Here is a 25,396-nt window from a genome sequence, read left to right on the forward strand (position 1 = left end):
GAGAATAGTCATTCACAATAACAAGACAGTACTTACTCCCGCCGATGCTTATGTAAGCGATCGGGCCGAATAGGTCCATATGGAGGAGCTCGAGTGGCCTTTCAGTCATCAAGATGTTCTTATGTGGATGATGAACACCAACTTGCTTCCCGGCTTGGCATGCGCTACAAATCATGTCTTTCTCAAAATGAACATTGGTTAGTCCTAAAATGTGTTCACCCTTTAGAAGCTTGTGAAGATTCTTCATCCCAACATGTGCTAGTCGGCGATGCCAGAGCCAGCCCATGTTAGTCTTAGCAATTAAGCAAGTGTCGAGTTCAGCTCTATTGAAATCAACTAAGTATAGCTGACCCTCTAACACTTCCTTAAATGTTACTGAATCATCACTTCTTCTAAAGACAGTGACACCTACATCAGTAAATAGACAGTTGTAGCCCATTTTGCATAATTGAGATACGGAAAGCAAATTGTAATCTAATGAATCAATAAGAAAAACATTGGAAATGGAATGGTCAGGTGATATAGCAATTTTACCCAATCCTTTGACCAAACCTTGATTTCCATCCCCGAATGTGATAGCTCGTTGGGGATCTTGGTTTTTCTCATAGGAGGAGAACATCCTTTTCTCCCCTGTCATGTGGTTTGTGCACCCGCTATCGATGATCCAACTTGAGCCCCCGGATGCATAAACCTACAAAACAAGTTTAGTTCTTGATTTTAGGTACCCAAACAGTTTTGGGTCCTTTAACATTAGAGACAAGAACTTTGGGTACCCAAACACAAGTCTTTGCTCCCTTGTGTTTGTCCCCAACATACTTGGCAACTACTTTGTCGGATTTGTTAGTCAAAACATAGGATGCATCAAAAGTTTTAAATGAAATGCTAGGTTCATTTGATGCACTAGGAGTTTTCTTTTTAGGCAATTTAGCATGAGTTGATTGCCTAGAACTAGATGTCTCACCCTTATACATAAAAGCATGATTAGGGCCAGAGTGAGATTTCCTAGAATGAATTCTCCTAATCTTATGCTCGGGATAACCAGCAGGGTACAAAATGTAACCCTCGTTATCCTGAGGCATGGGAGCCTTGCCCTTAACAAAGTTGGATAATTTTTTAGGAGGGGCATTAAGTTTGACATTGTCTCCCTTTTGGAAGCCAATGCCATCCTTGATGCCAGGGCGTCTCCCACTATAAAGCATACTACGAGCACTACAAGAAACTGATAAATGTTCGTGGGTTTTGTTAAGAACGTGGGTACCGACGTTCTTATGTTAGTTAAGTTCATGGGTTTTTTAAGAACGTGGGTACCCACGTTCTTAAATTAAGTTCGTGGGCCCTGGCCAAAACCGTCGAATTTAACGTATTAGGAACGTGGGTACCCACGTTCTTATATTAGGTTCGTGGGCCAACTCGACACCGTCGAACTTAACCAGAAAGACCTAATTCCCTATCCCGCGGCGCCGCGAGTCTCTCTCTCTCAGCTCACTCGTGCATCTAATCGAATCTGCCACAGGAGCCTTTCCTCGCGGGCGATATCTCCCCCTCTCGTCTCAGTTACTCACCTCACGCCGCCGGTGATCGCCGGTGACCACGGGAGTATTACAGCATCGCCGAGCTCCTCCCCGGCGCCACGTTCAGACGTTCGTCGAGCGGTCGGTGCCGCCGCGCCGAGGTGCGCCCCTGCTCGCTGTTTAGGTCGAGCGCCCAAGCTCCGCCATGCCCCCGCCTCTGCCCCACTCTTGTTCGTGCGCCGAGGTGCGCCCCTGCTCCCTGTTTAGGCCGAGTGTTGGATCCTGGACTCGGCAGCTGGCTTTGCAGATGACGGCGCTGGGCGGCGAGTCGGGCTTCTGGGCGCGGTCACCGTGGTGGAGCGAGCGCCGCCAGAGAAAAACCCCAGGTACGAGAAGGTCAAATCCTTTTCACTGCATCCCAGTGATCTTTGTTTGGAGCTTCCATAAATCTACTAACAAGGCCAACCGAGAAGGTCAAATCTGGTCTTGTGTTCACTAAATACCTCAGACTACCAATAATGCTTCAGTCAGTGTCCTATATTTCACAGGAACCATTCCTGAACTTTCTGAACTAGATGGCTATGAATTGTAACTAGTAGCTGAATCTGAGCCTGGATTTTGTGCTTGTGATCCTGAAAGTATAGCTTGAGTTCTTGAATTTTGAGGGGTCACAGGTGATTGTGGTAGTGGTGACATTGAGGGTACTTCACCACCCCCAGAACTCTCACCCTCCTCACTTGTACCAGAAGGATACAACATAGCCTGACTGGGAACAGTGAACTGAAACTAAAAATTTGAGTTTTTTGGGCCAACTTCAGTCAACTGAGCTTTGTTATTACTGTCCCAGTTCCATGCCTCATCTTCTTCAAACTTCACATCCCTACTGATGCACAATTTTTCAATAATTGGATCAACCATTCTGTAGCCTTTTGTCCCTGGTTCATAGCCCAATAGGACCATTTTAGTGGATCTATCTGCCAGCTTATCTACTCCGGGGCCTATTTTCTTGACATGTCCAATACAGCCAAAAGTTCTGAAATGTCCCACTTGAGGTTTCTTGTCGTGCCAGGCCTCATACGGTGTTTTCCCTTGTACACTTTTAGTAGGTGACCTGTTCAGCAAATACACAGCAGTAGAGACTGCCTCTCCCCAGTATCTTGGAGGGACACCCTTACTTTAAGTTCGTGGGCCAACTGAACCCATATCGTCCTTGCAAAGCACGACCACTTATGCTAGTCTGTGATTGTATTCAACAAATATTTCTTTATTCCATACACCTATCTGTATGATATTATGCACCTATACAGGAATATAGTTCTATACTTCTATCATTTTATACACATGACATACCATGACCAAAATGATTCAATAAAAGCAGACAAGATGGATACATTGATTTAACCAAACTACCCAACTGGACAAGATATGGTAAACAAGCTAACATGTAATGTAACTGCTAATGGGCAACAGAACCGCCAAAACAAAAGTAATGTTACTAAAAGAGCACATACCCATTGAGTTTATACTATTCAAGATAATTTTGAAGCATTTAAAGATAGATTCCACAGTCTTGCTATGTTGTCCATCGTACCAGCTAGAAATTAGAGAAAGAGCATTCCTGAGAGAAGCTTCATGTTTTTCATTGCATGGAGTAACTGAAGGAAGCACCACTACATAAGACTTTAAACATCAGATTCACACGTGAACGCACAAGTAAAAAATCTCAGAGGCTGTTCTGAGTAAATTTTAACCAACTTTTCATATTTTGTAACTACTATTTCACACAAATATAATACCCTGAAGTTTCCTAAAGTACCTTTCTTTGGTGTATCTACTTCTGTCTGCATGTGCTCTCGTAGTATATTTTCAGTGGGAACAAGGACTACTAGATCAAAAAGTATCTTGTGCAGGAGAAGATAAAGAAATAAGAACTATGTATGGTTCCATGTAATATATGGGTCATAGACAATAGAGTCTTGCTGGCAATTGGGGAGAAAAGACCATCCATTTTTTGGATGCACTTTGTTTTCCCCTTTGATTCCAACCATGCTCGTAATTTGGCTTCCATGTCGGTCTTGACATTGGGAATTTCTTGTTTGCTTGAACTGGTGAAATTCTCAATATGACATGAATGAGCAGCCAGACTTACTGTGTTGGTTGGCTCATGGTGTTCTTCAGGATTCTGAAACAACAAAAACAATTAGCCAAGTCCTAATCCCTATAATCAACCAGCCTAGTCAGGAGTCCACTAATCAGTAATTTAAAGAGGCAAACTCGCAGGCATAGTAGCAGCAAAATATTGGGGCAAAAGATTGCACCAATAAAAAACAGATAAGAACCCTCAATTCAATAAATGCCTAAAAGAAAGCACAGACAGCTCACCGACTCAGCAGTCTGTGGCTCTTTGCAGCGGGACCGGAGAGGGAGAAATCAGAGAGGCTATTCACCGCTTGCTCCATCTCATTCCTCTTCCCCGTGAACCCAACCATCATCTCACCTAAAACCAGAAGGTGGATTGACTCGAACTCTGGCGTCGTTGGTGGAGAAGACTTCACGCGATAGCAGTGACTCTCGTTTCAAACCCTTACAATAATTATTGTTCTGCTAATAGCTCTACTGTATTATGTCCACATGATTACCAATAGATTACCAACAGGCGAGAATGCTGACATGTTCAAGCAAGTAGAAAACAGAGGATAAAGAGCATCGTTTACAGCTCTACTGCATTATGTCCACATGATTACCAATAGATTACCAACATGCGAGATTGCTGACATGTTCAAGCAAGTAGAAAACAGTGATATGCTTCAGCAACTTATTTATTAAAACATTGCTGGGGTTTGCTGTCTTATTAAAACATTGCTTCAGCGCATCTTGGTAAATTAATTAGCAACGACATAGTCATTTGAATTCAGAAGTTGCAGATGTCCTAAAGTAAGAATAGGAAGAAAAAAACTTGCAGCTGCGTATAGTTATTTTTCTGGGTGGCTGGGTACTGGGTAGCAGGTCGTATAGTTATGTTTTGTTCTATGCAAAGTTATGAAACCTAAATCCGTGTTTCCATCTAATTGTAGGCCCATTTGACTCTAGTCTTCGGTCTCTCTCTCCACTCTAACTACAGCCGGCCCGCGTCTCCTCGACCATCACCACCTTGACGGTCTCCGTGAAGGTATTTTTCTTCTTTCTTTGATGCATATTATTAGAATTAGTTTGTTAGTTAAAATTTGATGCATGATTTTGGCTAGTTGTTACAATTGATGCATAATTTCTTGTTCATTGTAAATTAATCAATGTTAGGTTCAATGTTTGGTTAAATGTTTTTTATGTCTAGTGATCCTTCCTAATAGAAGAAGGGCTTAATGATGTTTATTTACACATTTTTATTTATGTTTGTATGCTTAATGATGTTTATTTACACATTTTTTATTTACGTTTATATGCTTAATGATGTTTATTTACACATTTTTTATACATTGGGTTATTTAGTTTTGGAAATGGATGACAATAGAAGAAGGGCGATGTATGATGGATTCAATAGCGTGACTCTAGGTCACTCAAAGGAATGGGTTAGGGTTGCAAAACAATTCGTGGATCTCGCATTTTCCGGTGGACCTCGTGTGGTGAAGTGTCCGTGTACCAAGTGTCGGAATTTTAAGTATGTGAGAAAGATCGAAGAACTGGAGCATCACCTTTGCAAGAATGGGTTTATGCCTAACTATCTTGTGTGGTGCTCACATGGAGAAGTAGAGCAGAATATCACAGAGTCAGAAAGAATTAATGATGATGAGGAGGATCGGATGGATGACTTGGTGGCTGATATTAGTAGAGAGTATCCAACATTGGCCTCGGAACAGGGTACACCAGAGGAAGTGCAGGAGTTTTATAAGCTTCTTCACGCGTCAGAGGAAAAAGTGCATGATGATACCACTGTGACCGTGTTGCAGGTGGTTACACGTCTTATGGCAATGAAGGCAAAGTATAACTTCTCAAATAACTGCTATAATGATATAATCAATCTGATTATTGATCTCATCCCATTGAACCATAAGATGCCAAAAGACTTATACCAGTCTAAAAAGATCGTGTCCGGTCTTGGGATGAAGTATAAGAAGATTGATGTGTGCGAAGATAATTGCATGTTGTTCTGGAAGGAATATGAAGCGGCCACCCATTGTCAGATATGCGGTAAATCAAGATATGCGGAGGTACTAAAAGAGGATGGAGCTACTTTTGCTACAAAAGTGGCAGTTAAACAGCTTCGATATATGCCCATCACCCCAAGGCTTAAACGTCTATTTTTAACCCCAGAAACTGCGAAGCTAATGTTGTGGCATAAGGAAGGAGAACGTGAGAGCCAAGATCCAGACATTATGATGCATCTATCAGATGGCGATGCTTGGAAGGCTCTGGATCGTTTTGACCCAGAATTTGCAAGAGACGCTAGGAGTGTTCGTCTAGGCTTGTCCACTGATGGTTTCACTCCTTACGACAACAGTTCAACTTCATACTCTTGTTGGCCGGTTTTCATCATGCCCTACAACCCCCCTCCCAACAAATGCATGAAAGAAGGGTTCATATTTCTTGCCCTTATTATTCCAGGGCCTAAACATCCTGGAAAGAAGATCAATGTATTCATGCAACCGTTGATTGAAGAGTTCAAAGAGCTATGGGTAGGGGTAAAGGCTTATGATGGTCATCTAAAATGTGAATTTACCTTACGTGTTGTATATTTGTGGTCAATTCATGATTTGCCTGCATATGGTATTTGGTCTGGCTGGTGTGTCCACGGTCGACTGTGTTGTCCCATATGCATGGGGGACACACAAGCATATCGATTGGAGCATGGTAAAAAGGTCTCATTCTTTGATTGTCATCGACGGTTTCTTCCATCCAATCACCCGTTTCGAAATGATACGAAGTCATTTAGAAGAGGCATAAAAGTTAAAGATGGTCCACCAAAACGTTTAATGGGTGAAGATATCCTTATACAACATCGTGCCCTTCAAAGGGCTGCAGAAGGTCATGAGTTTGAAGGCTATGGTCAAGATCACAACTGGACTCATATTTCTTTTCTCTGGGAACTTTCGTATGCGAAGGTATTGATTTTACCACACAACATAGATTTGATGCACCAAGAGCGCAATGTTGCTGAAAGCATCATAAGCATGTGTCTAAACATTAAGGGTAAAACAAAAGACAACATCAATGCCAGGAAAGATTTAGCTAATCTTTGCGATCGCCCTAGCCTTGAGGTCAAATTAAATCCTAATGGAAAGGAGAGCACACCACGAGCTCCATACTATCTAAAGCCGGAAGAGCGAAAAGAAGTATTTCAATGGTTGAAAATGTTGAAGTTTCTAGACCGCTATGCAGCTAACATAAAACGTATTGTTAACCTCGACACTAATAAATTAAATGGTTTGAAGGCTCATGATTACCATATTTTGATGGAAAGACTTATGCCGGTAATGTTCCGTGGCTATTTGAAGCCTCCTCTGTGGAAGATGATTGCTAAACTTAGTTACATATATAGACATATATGTGCTAAGCATATCTCAAAGAAATTGATGATTCAATTTGAGAAACAAATCGCGGTGCTTGTATGCAAGATGGAAAAAGTATTTCCGCCTGGATTTATGAATGTGATGCAACATTTGCTAGTGCACTTACCTTATGAAGCATTGGTAGGAGGATCAGTGCAGTTCCGATGGATGTATAGTCAAGAAAGAGAATTGAAAAAACTTAGAGCTACTGTGCGGAACAAAGCAAGGGTTGAGGGGTGTATCGCAGAGGCCTTTGCAGCTAAAGAGATCACAATCTTCTCAAGTCAGTATTTATCACACACTAACAACGTGAATGCTCAGTCAACACGGTATCATACTGAAGAAGAAGGTCCTTCGACCGACCTTAGTGTTTTTCTATGGAAGGGGAAAGGGGTCAGGGCTTCTACTGCACATTATGTTGACATAAGAGAGCGTAATTTCACCATGCTCTACTTGTACACCAACATGGAGGAACTTGATCCATACTTTGAAATGTTTGATTCCATATATTTAGCTGGCCACAAACCTACACCAAAGGAACTGGATAATCTACGTATGAAAGGGATGAATAGAGGTCCATGTTTCGTTGAATGGTTCCACGAGCATGTAATTATCTCTTTATAGTTTTCCTTTGTGTACTTAGTTTGCACATATGACTTGCTATTTACCTATATCTTTTTTTTCTGCTCTATGTAGTGTAAGAAACTGGACTCTCTAGTCTCGGATGATTTGCGACAGATATCACATGGTCAGTTGAAAGCAAGAAAATATAGCCACTATGATATTAATGGATACCGTATTCGAACATCAAAATTAGAAAAAATCCGCCCGCAGGCAGCCACGACAAACAGTGGAGTAGTAGCAACTGCCACAAATGCAGACGGAGGCACTCATGACTATTATGGTGTTCTTCAAGACATAACGGAGTACACTCTTGGTGGAGCCAAAGAGTTCATGTTTGTGTTATTTGATTGTGAATGGTTTGATCCTCAACAAACGCGAGAGGATGAATTTGGAATTGTGGAGGTAAAGCATGAATCACGGTTTAAAGGCGGCGATTATAGCAATGTTGTGCTTGCACATCAAGCGCAACAGGTGTACTATCTAACATATCCTCATGAAAACTTGAAGTCTTGTTGGGTTGTATACAAAATTAATCCTGAAGTCCATCCGTTACGATATGATTATTACAACACAAATAACGAAGATGATGATTCTGTTAATATTTATCAAGAAGAAGGGCGATCAGTCAGAAAATAGAGAATTTACTATATCTGAGGATTTAGGGCTCAATGAAGTAGCTAGTCTCGACATAGATTTGATGGCAGAAGAACCAGGTCCTTCTAGGGCAAGGACTCGTAGGTCACAGAGAATTCTTGAAAAACAACAAAGACTTGAAATAATTGAGCAGCGCGTTGCTGAAGCAGATTCTGATGCCGATGATTTTTGAAAAGTATATATATTTAAATTCTTGTATATGCATTCCTATTTCAATACTAAAAGTATATATAATTAAATTCTTGTAATGAAATTTGTGCAGATGATGAGGGTCATGGACAAGCTCAAAGGGAAGAAGCGCGGAGATCGTGGTGACTCCTCGAGGTCACGGTCGACTAGGGGTTCAGGTGGTGGGGATACCTCCTCTATGTTGTTCCAGGTATTTAATTTGTTTTATTTTCTTTTCTTCTATGTATGTAATAGTATTATCACCTTATTTTCGAGTACTTGATATATCTCATTGTTGATTATGTTTGTAGGGCTCTACAGCGTCAAGGCAGCGGCTAGAGCAGCTCCTTGGTTGCATGGAGGAGCAGGGCGCGAAGTGGCAAGCCATAGTGCACCTGGGCAAGAGCGCGAGGTGGCAGGCCATAGTGCACCTGGGCAAGAGCGCGAGGTGGCAGGCCATAGTGCACCTGGGCAAGAGCGCGAGGTGGCATGCCACAATGCACTTGAGCCAGAGCGTGAGGCGATAGGCTCAAGTGGACCTATGCTAGAGCAGGACCACAATGCATTTGAGCAAGCGCGCGAGGCGGCAGACCACAATGCACCTAGTCAGGAGGACGAGCTGGCACGCCAAGGTTCACCAATGCGTGATGATGATGACTATGGGGAGGACTACGATGGAGAGGCCGATGGAGAGGCCGATGACGAGGTTGTTACAACGACACAGGCAACGAACTTCAGGTAATTTTATTTTGATGATGAGTTCTATTTTTTGTTGGATTGATATTATTACCAGTGCACAATTTACAATTTTGTAGGTTTTGGCGGTCCCTTAGAGTTCCACCGACACAACCCTTGGACCAACGTAGGGTCATAAACCCTGCAGGAGAGAGGAGCTGGGTGGAGGTGGCATGGAGTGGCAAAGGTCACCGGACACCAGTTAACACAGTGCTGGGATCTATAGCTCGTTTTCACTATCCAGGGGTGGTACAATTCAACGGGGCAGAGATAGGGGCGTATCACTGGGCTCACTGGGGCCTCAAACCATATGGACCTGACCGTACTCACCAAGACGCAGTGTGGTCATCATTTTGGGTGAGTTTATTATGTATTTTAAATTTACTTACCGTGGGCATCTATAAATGAATTTAATTGCTTCTTCATTTTGCAGGAACAATTTAGATTGGACGAAACAGCAAACGAAGAACATGCAAAACGTGTATTCCACAATGCTGCTAGAAAAGTTATAAATGGTTCAATGTCAGATGCATGGGTCAAAGCTGTTACCGTGTACTTCAAGAAAGTGAAGGGTCAAAGAATGACCAACAACCAGGCATGTGAAATCCACTTGACAGTTGAGGAGTACAAACAAAGTGAAGTGGACTGGCTCACTGCTCATCCTGAAGCTTGGGTCAAGCTCTGCGAGTACTGGTCTTCAGATGAGTACAAAGTGAAGTCAGATAGAAATCGTTTGAACCGGAAGAGCAAATCGGGCCTCCATCGATTTGGAGCAGATGGATTTATTGGGAAATCACAATGAATGGTATGATGAGCTAAGTAACATTTAGTCTTTTTCCCTCAGACAAATTTGTATATTTTATTATGTCTCTTACTGCAGGAGGCTCGTGATGGTGTTGAACCCCGATTCATTGACGTTTACATGGAGGGACACCGAGGTCCAGATCCAGAGCATCCAGAAGTTTTATGTGACGACAGCGCGACAGAAAAGCTATTAGGTGTAAATAATAACTATCTATTCTTAATTAACTTGTGACTCATTTATAATTAACATAAATTGTTTTGTAGACTCGTTATGCCGAGGAGGTTAGGAGGAAAGCAGGAGACGATGATCTAGATTGGAGGGAGGCACCTTTCGATCCGGATGCAGCATATGTTGCTGGTGGTGGGCTACCACATGGGAGGTATGATAAAATCAAAGTTGTGATATATAAAAACTATTGGTTCATAACTTGTGATGTTTCTAGGTTGGGGATCGGTGATGGGGTTGTGAGTCGCGATAGCTTTGGTCGTCGGTCAGTTTCCTCGGCGGGGAGTAGATCTCGAACTTCAACTTCGAGGTAATAAGAGCTTGATGAGCAACTAAGACAACAACAACAAGTTCAACAACTATCTCAACAAGTTCAGATGATGCAGGGAATGCTGATGCAGGTAATAATTTTAGTAATCCGCTTAGAATCTGCCCATATTTTTTTATCTAACTCGCTTTGAGCCTTAGACAGCCCAAAATCGGTCTGGTCAATTGTTGAGTGATTTCTGTATTTATTAGGAGGTTGTCACAGCCTGTGATATGAACATACCCTTAACTGCACAAGCACAACCACTTCAGATTTAGGATGTGATTAGTTGAATCTAGGCTAAGTGAGACAATGTCAAACCCTTAACGTTAGCCAAGCAGCCTGGGGGCAAATTCAAAGAATTAAAGAGCATCGACAGCTTCAACTCCTATTACGACCCCTCGCTCAAGAAATAATGTTGGAAGAACTATATCCTTGTTAAGCACTCTACCAAGGAAAGACTAAGATGTTAAGCTCACATCAAAGAGAAACAATTTAGAATAGGGACTATCCTTCTAGGTACCTGAACTATTTTGAAGATGTACACAAATGAATAGTTAAGTTTACTCTACATTAAACATATATTTGCAAAATGCATACAGAAACAGATGGATGAAACAAAAAAAACATAGCTAAAATGAAAAGGTTGCCATTTACTGCTACCTAGCCTATTTCGGATGCCTCAAGGTCAGGCTCACCTCACCTGTCAGTGACAAAAGTCACCATGACTTCGACTGCAGAGAAATAGATCCCCACTCACCCAGGAAGCTGTGATAAAAAATGTAAGTTATGGGTTCTCCTATTTCACTAATATGGTCCCCTGGTTGCCCCCTCGCCTTTTTCATTTCATGCTCGTAGGGTCTCCATTCAACGAAAGCAACCCCTTGCAGAGGTATAAAAAATAATCACATGTTTTAAAAAAACTGAGACGCATCACAAGCCACAAATGCAGCATGAAGAAACCTGAATCCACGCTGCAATACAGCCAAATTGTCACGGAGGTGCGCCAAACAGCGCACCTTACGACCCCAAAAAGCATAGATCTGGACAGCGGCAACATTACGACCCCAAAATTTAAGTATTTAAGCAGTTAGACAACTAAAGTTAACTTGTCTTGTCCTTCTCAACAGAACTGAGCTGATGTACTTACCCTGATCTGTGATACAGATCAGTCGCATGGGAATGGATGCCTAGACTCGTTAGTTCCACAGCTAGCGACACTATCCATGGGGTCCATGATTTGATTCAAAACTATCTAATCAGAAGTACATATACAAGTGGCATGAATATGTGAACAACTTCCCCTAAAACAAACAGGTTTCCATTACCTTAGTTAAAAAATAATTTGCAGTTAACAATAATTAAGACTCTAGATCTATCATGTATTTCTAGTGTAGAGGAGTGTAAGACTACAAAGTGCCTAAACAAAATGAATAAAGATGCTGATCCAATGGGAGGAAAAAGGCTGAAGGTCACAAAATTGGTACCCAACCTTGCCACAGAAATGCATCAATGTACCTTGCCACAGAAATAATTTGTAGAGAGAAAATCAATGTATTTCTTGCTTCAGGGTCCATTGTTGGGCAGCTCATCTTCTTGTTATTAGTGTTCATAGATCTAAAAAGGTGAAAATGCAAAAAAAAAAGCATCACAAACCTGTACTGATAAGGTTCATTTGCATAAAAGACTGAATTATAACCCTAATGAAGGCGAGAGACAGTAGCCTCACCTTGTGAGATGGGAGAACATCGGAAGGTATAAAAACTGGGTAGCAGTTTCCGGGTTAGGACTGTCCTTATATGCATCAGATTAATGTTCCTCTTCTATGTTGCGTTGATACTAATTCATTTAAACGTATATGTACTGGTAAGGCAGAAAGTGGACAGCAGAACAATCAACTATCATGGAAGAAAGGCAAAGCTAGATGCAACACATTGGAATCAAGCCATAATTTTAATCACCAAAAAAATGCACGTACATGTCCCCCTAATTAACTTCAAAATTAAAACATCAGTTTTGGACTTTTGATGAGCTATAAATATGTTTTTTCTAAAGATTGTGAATCATCATCAGGATTTGTTAACATCGTCAATACAGCCACTATTATCATTCTGATCCATGGTTGGAACTTTGGAAGAAACTACTATTATATTGCATCCTCACAGATCTTCTCTCGGGATAAAACAGATTGTCACACGCACCAATTTGGGGGAGGTTTATGATTGGGTTCCTGAATCATTCTTGTTTGTGCCTGCTACTATGCTGATTAGCTGATTTTTTGTGTTATGTGTAATCTAGGCTTTTCCTGTTTGCTTTCTTGATTAGCTGATTTTTGTGTAATGTGTAATCGCAATTTCTGTCATCTGCTAGTTGCCTGCATCAGTGAATTGTGACTTCAGTTGGTAAAGCCTAACTCATGGTTCAGTTGGTAACTTGCTTGTGGCTTCTATGATGCATGTGCTAGATAAGATTACCATCCCATGTGTGAGTTTAAACTCTATATATACATTAGTTCAAAATAAAACTCAAGCTTATTGTGTTTGCAGATGTATAGTGCTCAGATGGGATCTCCAATGGGACCCCAGTTCACCCGTCCGTCACAATCTGGACAGACCCCAAACACCAACGAAACACAGGTATAGTTTTGTAGTATATTTACTTTCATTTACAATTATAATCATGCATCGTTTTATTTGGTTATAGGGTTCTGAGACCGGACAAGGAAACCCACAGATGGACATTCAGTGGTCGATGCCTCCTAGAGGACAGATTCTTCCTCCTCCACAACCAGGTATGGGATATTGGCCGCCACCACCATGGGGATATCCTACACATCCAATGGGGCCTTGGGGACGCCCCCATGGCCAACACAGCCACTTCCGTCACCAGCGGTACGTTCCTGAATTTAATGCTAGTTGACACTTATGTGCTTGGTTCGTGATTAATGTTGTACTTCAAATCATTAGATATATGTCAGTTATATTCAGAATGCTCACTTTTTCTACTCTTTCACATCATGATAGTTCAAATTTACTCTTTCTACGAATATTATTGTCAAAAAGTTCCACTTTGTAAACGTGTCTATGTCCAAAGTGACTTGCATTTGACATATATATGAGAACCAACCATGCTGATGTGGGTAGCTACTCAATCAGCTTGTGGTTGCTAAACAAACACTCTAAAGTTGATACATGTGCCAGATTCTCTCTTATGGGTGTGTGTTGTTTTTTTGGGACCTTATTAATTAGTGTTGTTGGCAGGTAGGGTGCTGATATCTAGTTTTAGTTGGCATTTATTTTAGTTAGCCTTTTGTTTTGGGCTACTGAAGCTGATTGGATTATATTCGTTCAGGTGGGTGGTGGGTGTTGGAACAGTACTGTTTTGTCATAAGTACATACTATGCAGTGTATTGCCAAAGCGTGGTTGATGCTTGAAGTATTCTCAAAGCACAGCATATATATTCATATTTTGTAGGTAGCATAGCTGTCTGTTGTCTGGCATATAAGCATAATTTACCACGTGGCTGATTGGGTGCTGCGTCTTGAAATGAAGTTTGTTTTCACTCTCATGTTCATGTTCATGCACAAATATGGAAGCCACATTTTGTGTTTATCATGCTTTCCTATATCTTTGTGTACATGTGATTTAATGTCAGTTGTGTATTTATGAGAATTTTGGTTTATTTTGTAGGATTCCGGCTCTCATCAAGTGACTCCTCCCCCTCACGTTGACTTTGCGGACAGATGTCTCAATTCTAGTGGTGGAGCTACGAACAACAATCCGATGTCCTGATCGAGAGCGATGGAGCTAATGTTTGAACTTGTGTGTTTGAACTTGTGAACTATGGATGTGAACCTGTGTGAATTTGTGAACTTATGTATTTGGACTTATGTGAATTTGCAAACTTATATATTTGGACTTAATTATGTGAATTTGTGATATGAACATATATCAATGTGTTTGAAATTTGTATTGTATGTGATATATTGTGTTGCATGTGATATTATGTGTATATAATTTTACATTTCTGTATTTTTTATTTTTTCTAGAAAAGGGTTAAGAACGTGGGTACCCACGTTCTTAAGGTTAAGAACGTGGGTACCGTCGAACTTAATGGGCAGCCCTCGCCGACCCACGCACGACCCATAAGTTCGACGACCACGTGGCCACGTCGAACTTAAGGTTAAGAACGTGGGTGCCGTCGAACTTATGGGAAAACATTCGACGGCCCCCGTCGAACTTAAAAACCCACGTTCTTAACCTTAAGTTCGACGGTACCCACGTTCTTAATGTTAAGTTCGATGGTACCCACGTTCTTAACCTTAAGAACGTGGGGGTCGTCGAACTTACTTCTTTAAGTTCGTCCAAAAATCGGCGTCGGCTATATTCGTGGGTAAACCCACGTTCTTATGGTAAGTTCGATGGCCTATTACATTAAGTTCGACGGTTTTTCACCCACGTTCTTTAACCAGTTTCTTGTAGTGGAGCAAATTTAAATTTTTCATTTTCAAGTTCATTCTCGACAATTTTAGCATCTAATTTTGCTATATGATCATTTTGTTGTTTAATTAAAGCCATATGATCATGAATAGCATCAATGTCAACATCTCTACATCTAGTGCAAATAGAAACATGCTCAACGGTAGATGTAGAGGGTTTGCAAGTTTTTAGTTCAACAATCTTAGCATGTAAAATATCATTTTCACTTCTAAGATCGGAAATGGAAGCATTGCAAACATCTAATTCTTTAGCCTTAGCAATCAATTTTTCATTTTCACATCTAAGGCTAGTAAGAGAGGCATTCAATTTTTCAATCTTAGCAATAGAAATATCATGATCATTTCTAAGATTGACATATGAATCATCACAAATATTTGAATCAACCTTAGCAATTAATTTAGCATTTTCATTTCTAAGGTTGGCAATAACATCATGGCAAGTGCTTAGCTCACTAGATAATTTTTCACATTTTTCCCTTTCTAGAGCGTAAGCATTCTTAACCTTAACATGCTTCTTATTTTCCTTAATTAGGAAGTCCTCTTGACTATCCAAGAGTTCATCCTTATCATGAATAGCGCTAATCAATTCATTTAACTTTTCTTTTTGTTCCATGTTAAGGTTGGCAAAAAGAGTAAGCAAATTATCCTCCTCATTACTAGAATTATCTTCATCACTAGAGGATGCATATTTAGTGGAGGATTTAGATTTAACCTTCTTCCTTTTGCCGTCTTTTGCCATGAGGCACTTGTGGCCGATGTTGGGGAAGAGAAGTCCCTTGTTGACGGCAATGTTGGCGGCGTCCTCGTCGGAGGAGGAGTCGGTGGAGCTCTCGTCGAAGTCCCACTCGCGGCACACATGGGCATCGCCGCCCTTCTTCTTGTGATATCTATTCTTCATCTTTCTTCTCCCCTTCTTGTCATCGCCCCTGTCACTGTCACTAGAAATAGGACATTTTGCAATAAAGTGACCGGGCTTACCACACTTGTAGCAAACCTTCTTGGAGCGGGGCTTGTAGTCCTTCCCCCTCCTTTGCTTGAGGATTTGTCGAAAGCTTTTGATGATTAAAGCCATCTCCTCATTGTCGAGCTTTGAGGCGCCGATAGGGAGCCTAGTTGGTGTAGACTCTTCCTTCTTCTCCTCTGTTGCCTTGAATGCGACGGGTTGTGCCTCGGGCGTGGAGGTGCCTTGCTCGATGATTTTCTTTGAGCCTTTAATCATTAGCTCAAAGCTCACAAATTTTCCTATAACCTCCTCGGGAGACATTAGCTTGTATCTAGGATCACCTCGAATTAATTGAACTTGCGTAGGGTTAAGAAAAACGAGAGATCTAAGAATAACCTTGACCATCCCATGGTCATCCCACTTTGTGCTCCCGAGGTTGCGCACTTGGTTCACCAAGGTCTTCAAGCGGTTGTACATAGCTTGCGGATCCTCCCCTTGGTGAAGCATGAAGCGACCGAGCTCCCCCTCGATCGTCTCCCGCTTGGTGATCTTTGTCACCTCGTCTCCTTCGTGTGCGGTCTTGAGTACGTCCCAAATTTCCTTCGCACTTTTTAACCCTTGCACCTTATTATACTCCTCTCGACTTAGAGAGGCGAGGAGTATAGTGGTGGCTTAGGAGTTAAAGTGGTGGATTTGGGCCACTTCGTCAAAGTCGTAGACTTCATCCCCTACGGATGGTACCTGTACACCAAACTCAACAACATTCCAAATGCTTGTGTGGAGTGAGGTTAGATGATGCCTCATTTTGTCACTCCACATATTATAATATTCACCGTCAAAACCGGTGGTTTGCCTAATGGAACAGAGAGTAAAGGAGTACGTTTTGAAATACAAGGATAGCGTAGGGGAATCTTACTATACTTCTTGCGCTCATGGCGCTTAGAAGTAATGGACGGCGCGTCGGAGCCGGAGGTGGATGGCGATGAAGAATCGGTCTCGTAGTAGACCACTTTCCTCATCTTCTTTTTCTTGTCCCCACTCCGATGCGACTTGTGGGAAGAGAATTCCTTCTTCTTTCCTTTGTTGCGGGACTCTTCCGATGAAGCCTTCCCGTGGCTTGTAGCGGGCTTGTCGCTGGTCTCCATCTCCTTCTTGGCGTGATCTCCCGACATCACTTCGAGCGGTTAGGCTCTAATGAAGCACCGGGCTTTGATACCAATTGAAAGTCGCCTAGAGGGGGGGTGAATAGGTCAAAACGGAAATTTACAAAGTTAATCACAACTACAAGCCGGGTTAGCGTTAGAAATATAATCAAGTCCGAGAGAGGGGCGAAAAAACAAATCGCAAGCAAATAAGGAATGAGACACAAGGATTTGTTTTATAGAGGTTCGGTTCTTGCAAACCTACTCCCCGTTGAGGTGGTCACAAAGACCGGGTCTCTTTCAACCCTTTCCCTCTCTCAAACGGTCACTTAGATCGAGTGAGCTTCTCTTCTCAATCACACGGGACACTAAGTCCCCACAAGGACCACCACACAATTGGTGTCTCTTGCCTTGGTTACAATTGAGTTTGATCACAAGAAGAATGAGAAAAAAAGAAGCAATTCAAGCGCAAGAGCTCAAATGAACACAACAAATCTCTCTCTAATCACTAAATCTTTGTGTGGAGTTGGGAGAGGATTTGATCTCTTTGGTGTGTCTTGTATTGAATGTTATAGCTCTTGTAAGGTGTAGAAGTGTAGAACCTTGGATGCCATTGAATGTGGGGTGGTTGGGGTATTTATAGCACCAACCACCAAAATGTGGCTGTTGGAAGTCTGCTGTCGCATGGCGCAACGGACAGTCCGGTGCGCCACCGGACACTGTCCGGTGCGTCAGCCACGTCAGCCAGCCGTTGGGGTTCGATCGTTGAAGCTCTAACTTGTGGGCCCGCCTGGCTGTCTGGTGGTGCACCGGACAAGTCCTGTAGACTGTCCAGTGTGCCACCCGCGCGTGCTCTATCCTCTGCGCGCGCAGACGCGCATTTAATGCGTTGGAGTCGACCGTTGCGCGCGAAGTAGCCGTTGCTCCGGTGAATTATAGCGGAGCGGATTTCCGAAGCTGGCGAGTTCAGAGTTGCTTCTCCCTGGGGCACCGGACACTGTCCGGTGGTACACCAGACAGTCCGGTGAATTATAGTGGAGTGCCTCTGAGAATTTCCCGAAGGCGAAGAGTTGAGCTTGGAGTTCCCTGGTGCACCGGACACTGTCCGGTGGTGCACCAGACACTATCCGGTGGCACACCGGACAGTCCGGTGCGCCAGACCAGGGTGCCTTTGGGTTATCTTTAGCTCTCTTTATTTGAACCCATCTTTGGTCTTTTTATTGGCTTGTTGTGAACCTTTGGCACCTGTAAAACTTATAGACTAGAGCAAACTAGTTAGTCCAAATATTTGTGTTGGGCAATTCAACCACCAAAATCTATTTAGTAAAAAGGTGTAAGCCTATTTCCCTTTCAAATACCAAATTAATTGCTAAGGTTGAAAAATCCAATGTTTGTGATGATTCTATTGTTAATCTTAGAAATGATAATGCTAGTTTAATTGCTAAGATTGACATGTTGAATGAATCTCTTGCTAGCCTTAAAATTGAAAATGAAAAATTGATTGCTAAGGCTAAAGATTTAAATGTTTGCAATGATGCTATTACCAATCTTAGAGATGAGAATGCTATTTTACATGCTAGGATTGTTGAATTAAATGATTGCAAACCCTCTACATCTAGTGTTGATCATGTTTCTATTTGTACTAGATGTAGAGACATTAATGTTGATGCTATTCATGATCACCTTGCTATGATTAAACAACAAAATGATCATATAGCTAAACTAGATGCAAAAATTGTCGAGCATGAATTAGAAAATGAAAAATTTAAATTTGCTCGAAGTATGCTCTATAGTGGGAGACGCCCTGGCATTAAGGATGGCATTGGCTTCCAACAGGGAGACAATGCCAAGCTTAATGCCCCTCCTAAAAGATTGTCTAATTTTGTTAAGGGCAAGGCTCCCATGCCTCAGGATAACGAGGGCTATATTCTATATCCTGCTGGTTATCCTGAGGATAAGATTAGGAGAATTCATGCAAAGAAGATTCATTCTGTCTCTCACCATGCTTTTATTTATAAGAATGAGGCTTCTAGCTCTAGGCGTTCTACCCATGTTAAAATGCCTAAGAAGAAATCTCCTATTGCATCAAATGATCATAACATTTCATTTAAGACTTTTGATAATTCATATGTGCTCACTAACAAACTAGGCAAAGTAGTTGCCAAATATGTTGGGGGCAAACACAAGGGATCAAAGACTTGTGTTTGGGTACCCAAGGTGCTTGTTTCCAATGTTAAAGGACCCAAGACCGTTTGGGTACCTAAGAACAAGGCCTAAATTTGTTTTGTAGGTTTATGCATCCGGGGGCTCAAGTTGGATCATTGATAGCGGGTGCACAAACCACATGGCTGGGGAGAAAAGGATGTTCTCCTCCTATGAGAAAAACCAAGATCCCCAAAGAGCTATCACATTCGGGGATGGAAATCAAGGTTTGGTCAAAGGGCTTGGTAAAATTGCTATATCTCCTGACCATTCTATTTCCAATGTTTTTCTTGTAGATTCTTTATATTACAACTTGCTTTCTGTTTCTCAATTATGTAAAATGGGCTACAATTGTCTTTTTACTGATATAGGTGTTACTGTCTTTAGAAGAAGTGATGATTCAATAGCATTTAAGGGAGTGTTAGAGGGTCAGCTATACTTAGTTGATTTCAATAGAGCTGAACTCGACACTTGCTTAATTGCTAAGACTAATATGAGTTGGCTCTGGCATCGCCGACTAGCCCACGTTGGAATGAAGAATCTTCACAAGCTTCTAAAGGGAGAACACATTTTGGGACTAACAAATGTTCATTTTGAGAAAGACAGGATTTGTAGCGCATGTCAAGCAGGGAAGCAAGTTGGTGTTCATCATCCACACAAGAACATCATGACGACTGACAGGCCACTGGAGCTACTCCACATGGATTTATTTGGCCCGATAGCTTACATAAGCATCGGCGGGAGTAAGTACTGTCTAGTTATTATGGATGATTATTCTTGCTTCACTTGGGTATTCTTTTTGCAGGATAAATCTCAAACCCAAGAGATTTTGAAAGGATTCTTGAGACGGGCTCAAAATGAGTTCGGCTTGAGGATCAAGAAAATAAGAAGCGACAACGGAATGGAGTTTAAGAACTCTCAAATTGAAGGCTTCCTTGAGGAGGAGGTCATCAAGCATGAGTTCTCCTCTCCCTACACGCCAAAACAAAATGGTGTAGTGGAGAAGAAGAATAGAACTCTATTGGACATGGCAAGGACCATGCTTGATGAGTACAAGACTTCGGATCGGTTTTGGGCCGAGGCGGTCAACACCGCCTGCTACGCCAACAACCGGTTATATCTTCACCGAATCCTCAAGAAAACATCATATGAACTCCTCACCGGTAAAAAGCCCAATGTTTCATATTTTAGAGTCTTTGGTAGCAAATGCTTTATCCTTGTTAAGAGAGGTAGAAAATCTAAATTTGCTCCTAAGGCTGTAGAAGGCTTTTTACTTGGTTATGACTCAAACACAAGGGCATATAGAGTCTTTAACAAGTCCACTGGACTAGTTGAAGTTTCTTGTGACATTGTGTTTGATGAGACTAATGGCTCTCAAGTAGAGCAAGTTGATCTTGATGAGCTAGATGATGAAGAGGCTCCATGCGTTGCGCTAAGAACATGTCCATTGGGGATGTGTGTCCTAAAGAATCCGAAGAGCCTCCCCAAGCACAAGATCAACCATCATCTTCCACACAAGCATCTCCACCAACCCAAGATGAGGATCAAGCTCAAGATGATGAAAATGAAGATCAAGAAGATGAGCCACCTCAAGAGGAGGACAATGATCAAGGGGGAGATGCCAATGTTCAAGACAAGGAAGATGAACAAGATCAAAGGCCGCCACACCCAAGAGTCCACCAAGCAATCCAACGAGATCACCCTGTGAACACCATCCTCGGCGATATTCATAAGGGGGTAACCACTCGATCTCATGTTGCTCATTTTTGTGAACATTACTCTTTTGTTTCTTCTATTGAGCCACACAGGGTAGAGGAAGCACTTCAAGATTCGGATTGGGTGCTGGCGATGCAAGAGGAGCTCAACAACTTCACGAGGAATGAGGTATGACATTTAGTTCCACGTCCTAACCAAAATGTTGTAGGAACCAAGTGGGTCTTCCGTAACAAACAAGATGAGCATGGTGTGGTGACAAGGAACAAAGCACGACTTGTGGCCAAGGGTTATCCACAAGTCGAAGGTTTGGATTTTGGTGAAACCTATGCACCCGTAGCTAGGCTTGAGTCAATTCGTATATTACTTGCCTATGCTACTTACCATGGCTTTAAGCTTTATCAAATGGACGTGAAGAGTGCTTTCCTCAATGGACCAATCAAGGAAGAGGTCTATGTTGAGCAACCTCCCGGCTTTGAAGATAGTGAGTATCCTAACCATGTTTATAAACTCTCTAAGACGCTTTATGGGCTCAAGCAAGCCCCAAGAGCATGGTATGAATGCCTAAGAGATTTTCTTATTACTAATGGCTTCAAAGTCGGCAAGCCCGATCCTACTCTCTTTACTAAAACAATTGCAAATGATTTGTTTGTATGCCAAATCTATGTTGATGATATCATATTTGGGTCTACTAACAAATCTATTTGTGAAGAGTTTAGTAGGATCATGGTACAAAAATTCGAGATGTCTGTGATGGGGGAGTTGAAGTATTTTCTAGGATTTCAAGTCAAGCAACTCCAAGAGGGCACCTTCATCAGCCAAACGAAGTACATTCAAGATATACTCACTAAGTTTGGAATGAAGGATGCCAAACCCATCAAGACACTCATGGGAACCAATGGGCATCTCAACCTCGACACGGGAGGTAAATCCGTAGATCAAAAGGTATACCGGTCGATGATAGGATCTTTACTCTATTTATGTGCATCTCGACCGGATATTATGCTTTCCGTATGCATGTGTGCAAGATTTCAAGCCGATCCTAAGGAGGTTCACCTTAGGGCCGTGAAGAGAATCTTGAGATATTTAGTTCATACACCTAAGTTTGGTCTTTGGTACCCTAAGGGATCCTCTTTTGATTTATTAGGATATTCCGATGCTGATTGGGCAGGGTGTAAAATTGATAGGAAGAGCACATCAGGGACTTGTCAGTTTCTAGGGAGATCCCTGGTGTCTTGGGCTTCAAAGAAACAAAACTCAGTAGCTCTTTCTACCGCCGAAGCCGAGTACATTGCCGCAGGCCATTGTTGCGCGCAATTGCTTTGGATGAGGCAAACTCTTAGGGACTATGGCTACAAATTTAGCAAAGTCCCTCTCCTATATAATAATGAGAGTGCAATCTGCATGGCGAATAATCCCGTTGAACACAGCCGCACTAAGCACATAGCCATTCTGTATCACTTTTTGAGAGATCACCAACAAAGGGGGATATCGAGATAGCCTATATTAACACCAAAGATCAATTAGCCGATATCTTTACCAAGCCACTAGATGAGAAAACCTTTACCAAACTTAGGAATGAGTTAAACATTCTTGATTCTCGGAATTTTAATTGATACGTTGCACACATCGCTCATTTATATACCTTTGATCATATCTCTTTAATGTCTATGACTAATGTGTTTTCAAGTGTATTCTCATGCTTAGTCATAGAATTGAAAGGGAAATGGAGTATTCAGCAAAGACGACGCTTCCACTCAACTCCATCGGTATTATTCACTCTTTGTCGGTATTCCGTATAGTTCTCCACTTTGGTATAATCTTCACTCATATTTTTTGTTTACCATTGGGGGAAAGTTTAGGGCTTATATTTCACTCACAAGTACCCGTTTTTTGCGATTCATGCCAAAGGGGAGAAAGTATTAGCCCAAAGCAAAAGGACCGCACCACCACCAAATTTTAAAATGAAGTTTTCAAATTGATATTTTTATGTGTTTTCAAAAGGAGAGAAAGTACTAGTACCTTCAAAAAGTCGTAAAACCCTCTTGAACACTAAGAGGAGATTTTCATTGAGGGAGAGTTTTGTTTAAGTCAAAGGAAAAGCATTTAAAACAGGGGAGAAAATTTTAAATCTTGAAAATGCTTCTTTCAATCTTATTCATGTACCTTTGACTATTTGCAAAAAGGATTTTGAAAAGAATTTACAAAAGAATTTGCAAAAACAAAACTCGTGGTGCAAATGTGGTCCAAAATTTTAGATAAGAAGAAAACCATCCATGCATATCTAGTAGAAATAATTATATTGGTTTCACTCCAAGCAACCTTTGCACTTACCTTATGCAAACTAGTTCAATTCTGCACTTCTATATTTGCTTTCGTTTGTGTTGGCATCAATCACCAAAAAGGGGAAGATTGAAAGGGAAATAGGGTCAAACCTTTTCCTAAATGAATTTTGGTGGTTGAATTGCCCAACACAAACAATTGGACTAACTAGTTTACTCTAGATTATGAGTTCTACAGGTGCCAAAGGTTCAACACAAACCAATAAAAAGTCCAAGAAAGGGTTCAAATAAAAGAGCAAAAGACAACCGAAGGTTGTCCTGGTCTGGCGCACCGGACTGTCCGGTGTGCCACCGGACAGTGTCCGGTGCACCAGGGTGGATCAACTCTGAACTCGCCAGCTTCAGGTTTCCAGGGGAGCCGCTCCGCTATAATTCACCGGACTAACAGCGGAGCAACGGCTATCTGCGCTAACGGTCGTCTGCAAAAGGTGAACAGTGAACGTGAACAGTGTGCGCCTGCGCGCGCAGAAGTTAGAGCAGCGCCAGAAGGCGCACCGGACAGTGAACAGTGACTGTCCGGTGCACCACCGGACTGTCCGGTGGCCCCACTTGTCAGAGCTCCACCGGTCGAACCCTAACAGTTGGGTGACGTGGCTGGCGCACCGGACAATGTCCGGTGGCACACCGGACTGTCCGGTGCGCCATACGACAATAGCCCCTCCCAACGACCACTTTGGTGGTTGGGGCTATAAATACCCCCAACCACCAACACTTCAAGGCATACAAGTTTTCAGCCACTGCATTCAATACAAGAGCTCTAGACTTCACTCCAAGACACAAACAAAGAGATCAAATCCTCTGTAAAGTCCAAAGATCATTCCAATCAAATAGTGACTAGTGAGAGAGTGATATTTGTGTTCTTTTGAGTTCTTGCACTTGGAACGCTTTCTTCCTTCCTCATTTCTTGTTCTCAAGTGTTCTGTAACCAAGGTAAGAGACACCAAGTGTGTGGTGATCTTTGCGGGTCTAAGTGACCCATGAAATAAGGAGAAAGCTCACTCGGTCTAAGTGACCGTTTGAGAGAGGGAAAGGGTTGAAAGAGACCCGGTCTTTGTGACCACCTCAACGGGGAGTAGGTTTGCAAGAACCGAACCTCGGTAAAACAAATCACCGTGTCATCCGCTCTATTTCTTTGGTTGATTTGTTTTCGCCCTCTCTTTTGAACCCGATTATATTTCTAACGCTAATCCCGGCTTGTAGTTGTGCTTAAGTTTATAATTTTCAGATTCCGCCTATTTACCCCCTTCTAGGCGACTTTCAGCAGCTGCCAGCTCATATGGTATGCCAGCACGACACGACCATAGCCTGTTGAAAAACTACTGTGATGTCAGCGCTACCTATGGTTCCCGTTTTGCTAAGTATAATGTTATCTAGATTATCTATCTTATTCTTTATTTTAAACTTTTCTATGTAAACAATGTCAAACAATATTATCTACGGTTTTACGTTTTATGTCCCATATTTTTCGCACACCACCGGAGACAGTCTAATATTATCTTTGCAATGGCACGGTTACTTGCTCCTTAACTGTTTCTATGCATTGTATGACCGGATCAAAGTCATACACCATTAGCCTAGAAGATGTCGGTATAGTCTGAAATCAGTTGATAATCTCTGCTCAAAAAACGTAAGGGACATGTTTAGTTTTTAGGGACTAATTTTTAGTCTATCTATTTTATTTTATTTTAGTCTCTATACTATCAAATATGGAACTAAAATTCTCACTACACGACGGTTGATCTTTAGCGACCCTTATTAGGTACCAACTGTTGGTTGCTAAAGGTTAGGGACCAACGGTCAGTCGCTAAATCCTTTTGTAGCAACGGTCGGTTGGTCGCTAAAAGTCTAGAAATTTAACAACTTATGGTTGATCGCTATAGATGTCGTCGGGGACTAGCGGTGGGTCGCTATAGAGCAAGGATCACTATCAAATCTTATAGCCTGAACGTACCTGTAGATATTAGTGACTAAAAATTAATTAAA

General features: G+C 41.9%; 2 protein-coding genes across 2 annotated transcripts; both read left to right on the forward strand.

Moving 5' to 3' along the window:
• Positions 1-4,596: 4,596 nt before the first annotated feature.
• LOC103630706 (uncharacterized) lies at positions 4,597-9,231 on the forward strand. Its single transcript, XM_020539229.1, has 3 exons — positions 4,597-4,680; positions 8,595-8,711; positions 8,812-9,231. Exons 2-3 carry the CDS (start codon positions 8,595-8,597, stop codon positions 9,025-9,027), a joined length of 333 nt encoding a protein of 110 aa, XP_020394818.1. The 5' UTR covers positions 4,597-4,680; the 3' UTR covers positions 9,028-9,231.
• A 1,360-nt stretch (positions 9,232-10,591) lies between these two features.
• On the forward strand, positions 10,592-13,491 carry LOC103631624 (salivary acidic proline-rich phosphoprotein 1/2). The gene is made up of 3 exons (XM_008652489.2): positions 10,592-10,666; positions 13,119-13,208; positions 13,276-13,491. The coding sequence occupies exons 1-3, from the start codon at positions 10,643-10,645 to the stop codon at positions 13,489-13,491; spliced, it is 330 nt and encodes a 109-aa protein (XP_008650711.1). The 5' UTR covers positions 10,592-10,642.
• The last annotated feature ends 11,905 nt before the right edge of the window (positions 13,492-25,396 follow it).

The sequence above is a fragment of the Zea mays genome, chromosome 6, assembly GCF_902167145.1.
Source record: "Zea mays cultivar B73 chromosome 6, Zm-B73-REFERENCE-NAM-5.0, whole genome shotgun sequence".
NCBI classification, from domain to species: domain Eukaryota; kingdom Viridiplantae; phylum Streptophyta; class Magnoliopsida; order Poales; family Poaceae; genus Zea; species Zea mays.

Coding starts and splice junctions, on each gene's coding strand:
- LOC103630706 (XM_020539229.1), top strand. CDS start 8,595: ATGATGAGGGTCATGGACAAGCTCAAAGGGAAGAAGCGCGGAGATCGT. Junction 8,712..8,811: donor CCTCCTCTATGTTGTTCCAG/GTATTTAATTTG, acceptor TTATGTTTGTAG/GGCTCTACAGCGTCAAGGCA.
- LOC103631624 (XM_008652489.2), top strand. CDS start 10,643: ATGATGCAGGGAATGCTGATGCAG. Junction 10,667..13,118: donor TGCAGGGAATGCTGATGCAG/GTAATAATTTTA, acceptor TTGTGTTTGCAG/ATGTATAGTGCTCAGATGGG. Junction 13,209..13,275: donor CAAACACCAACGAAACACAG/GTATAGTTTTGT, acceptor ATTTGGTTATAG/GGTTCTGAGACCGGACAAGG.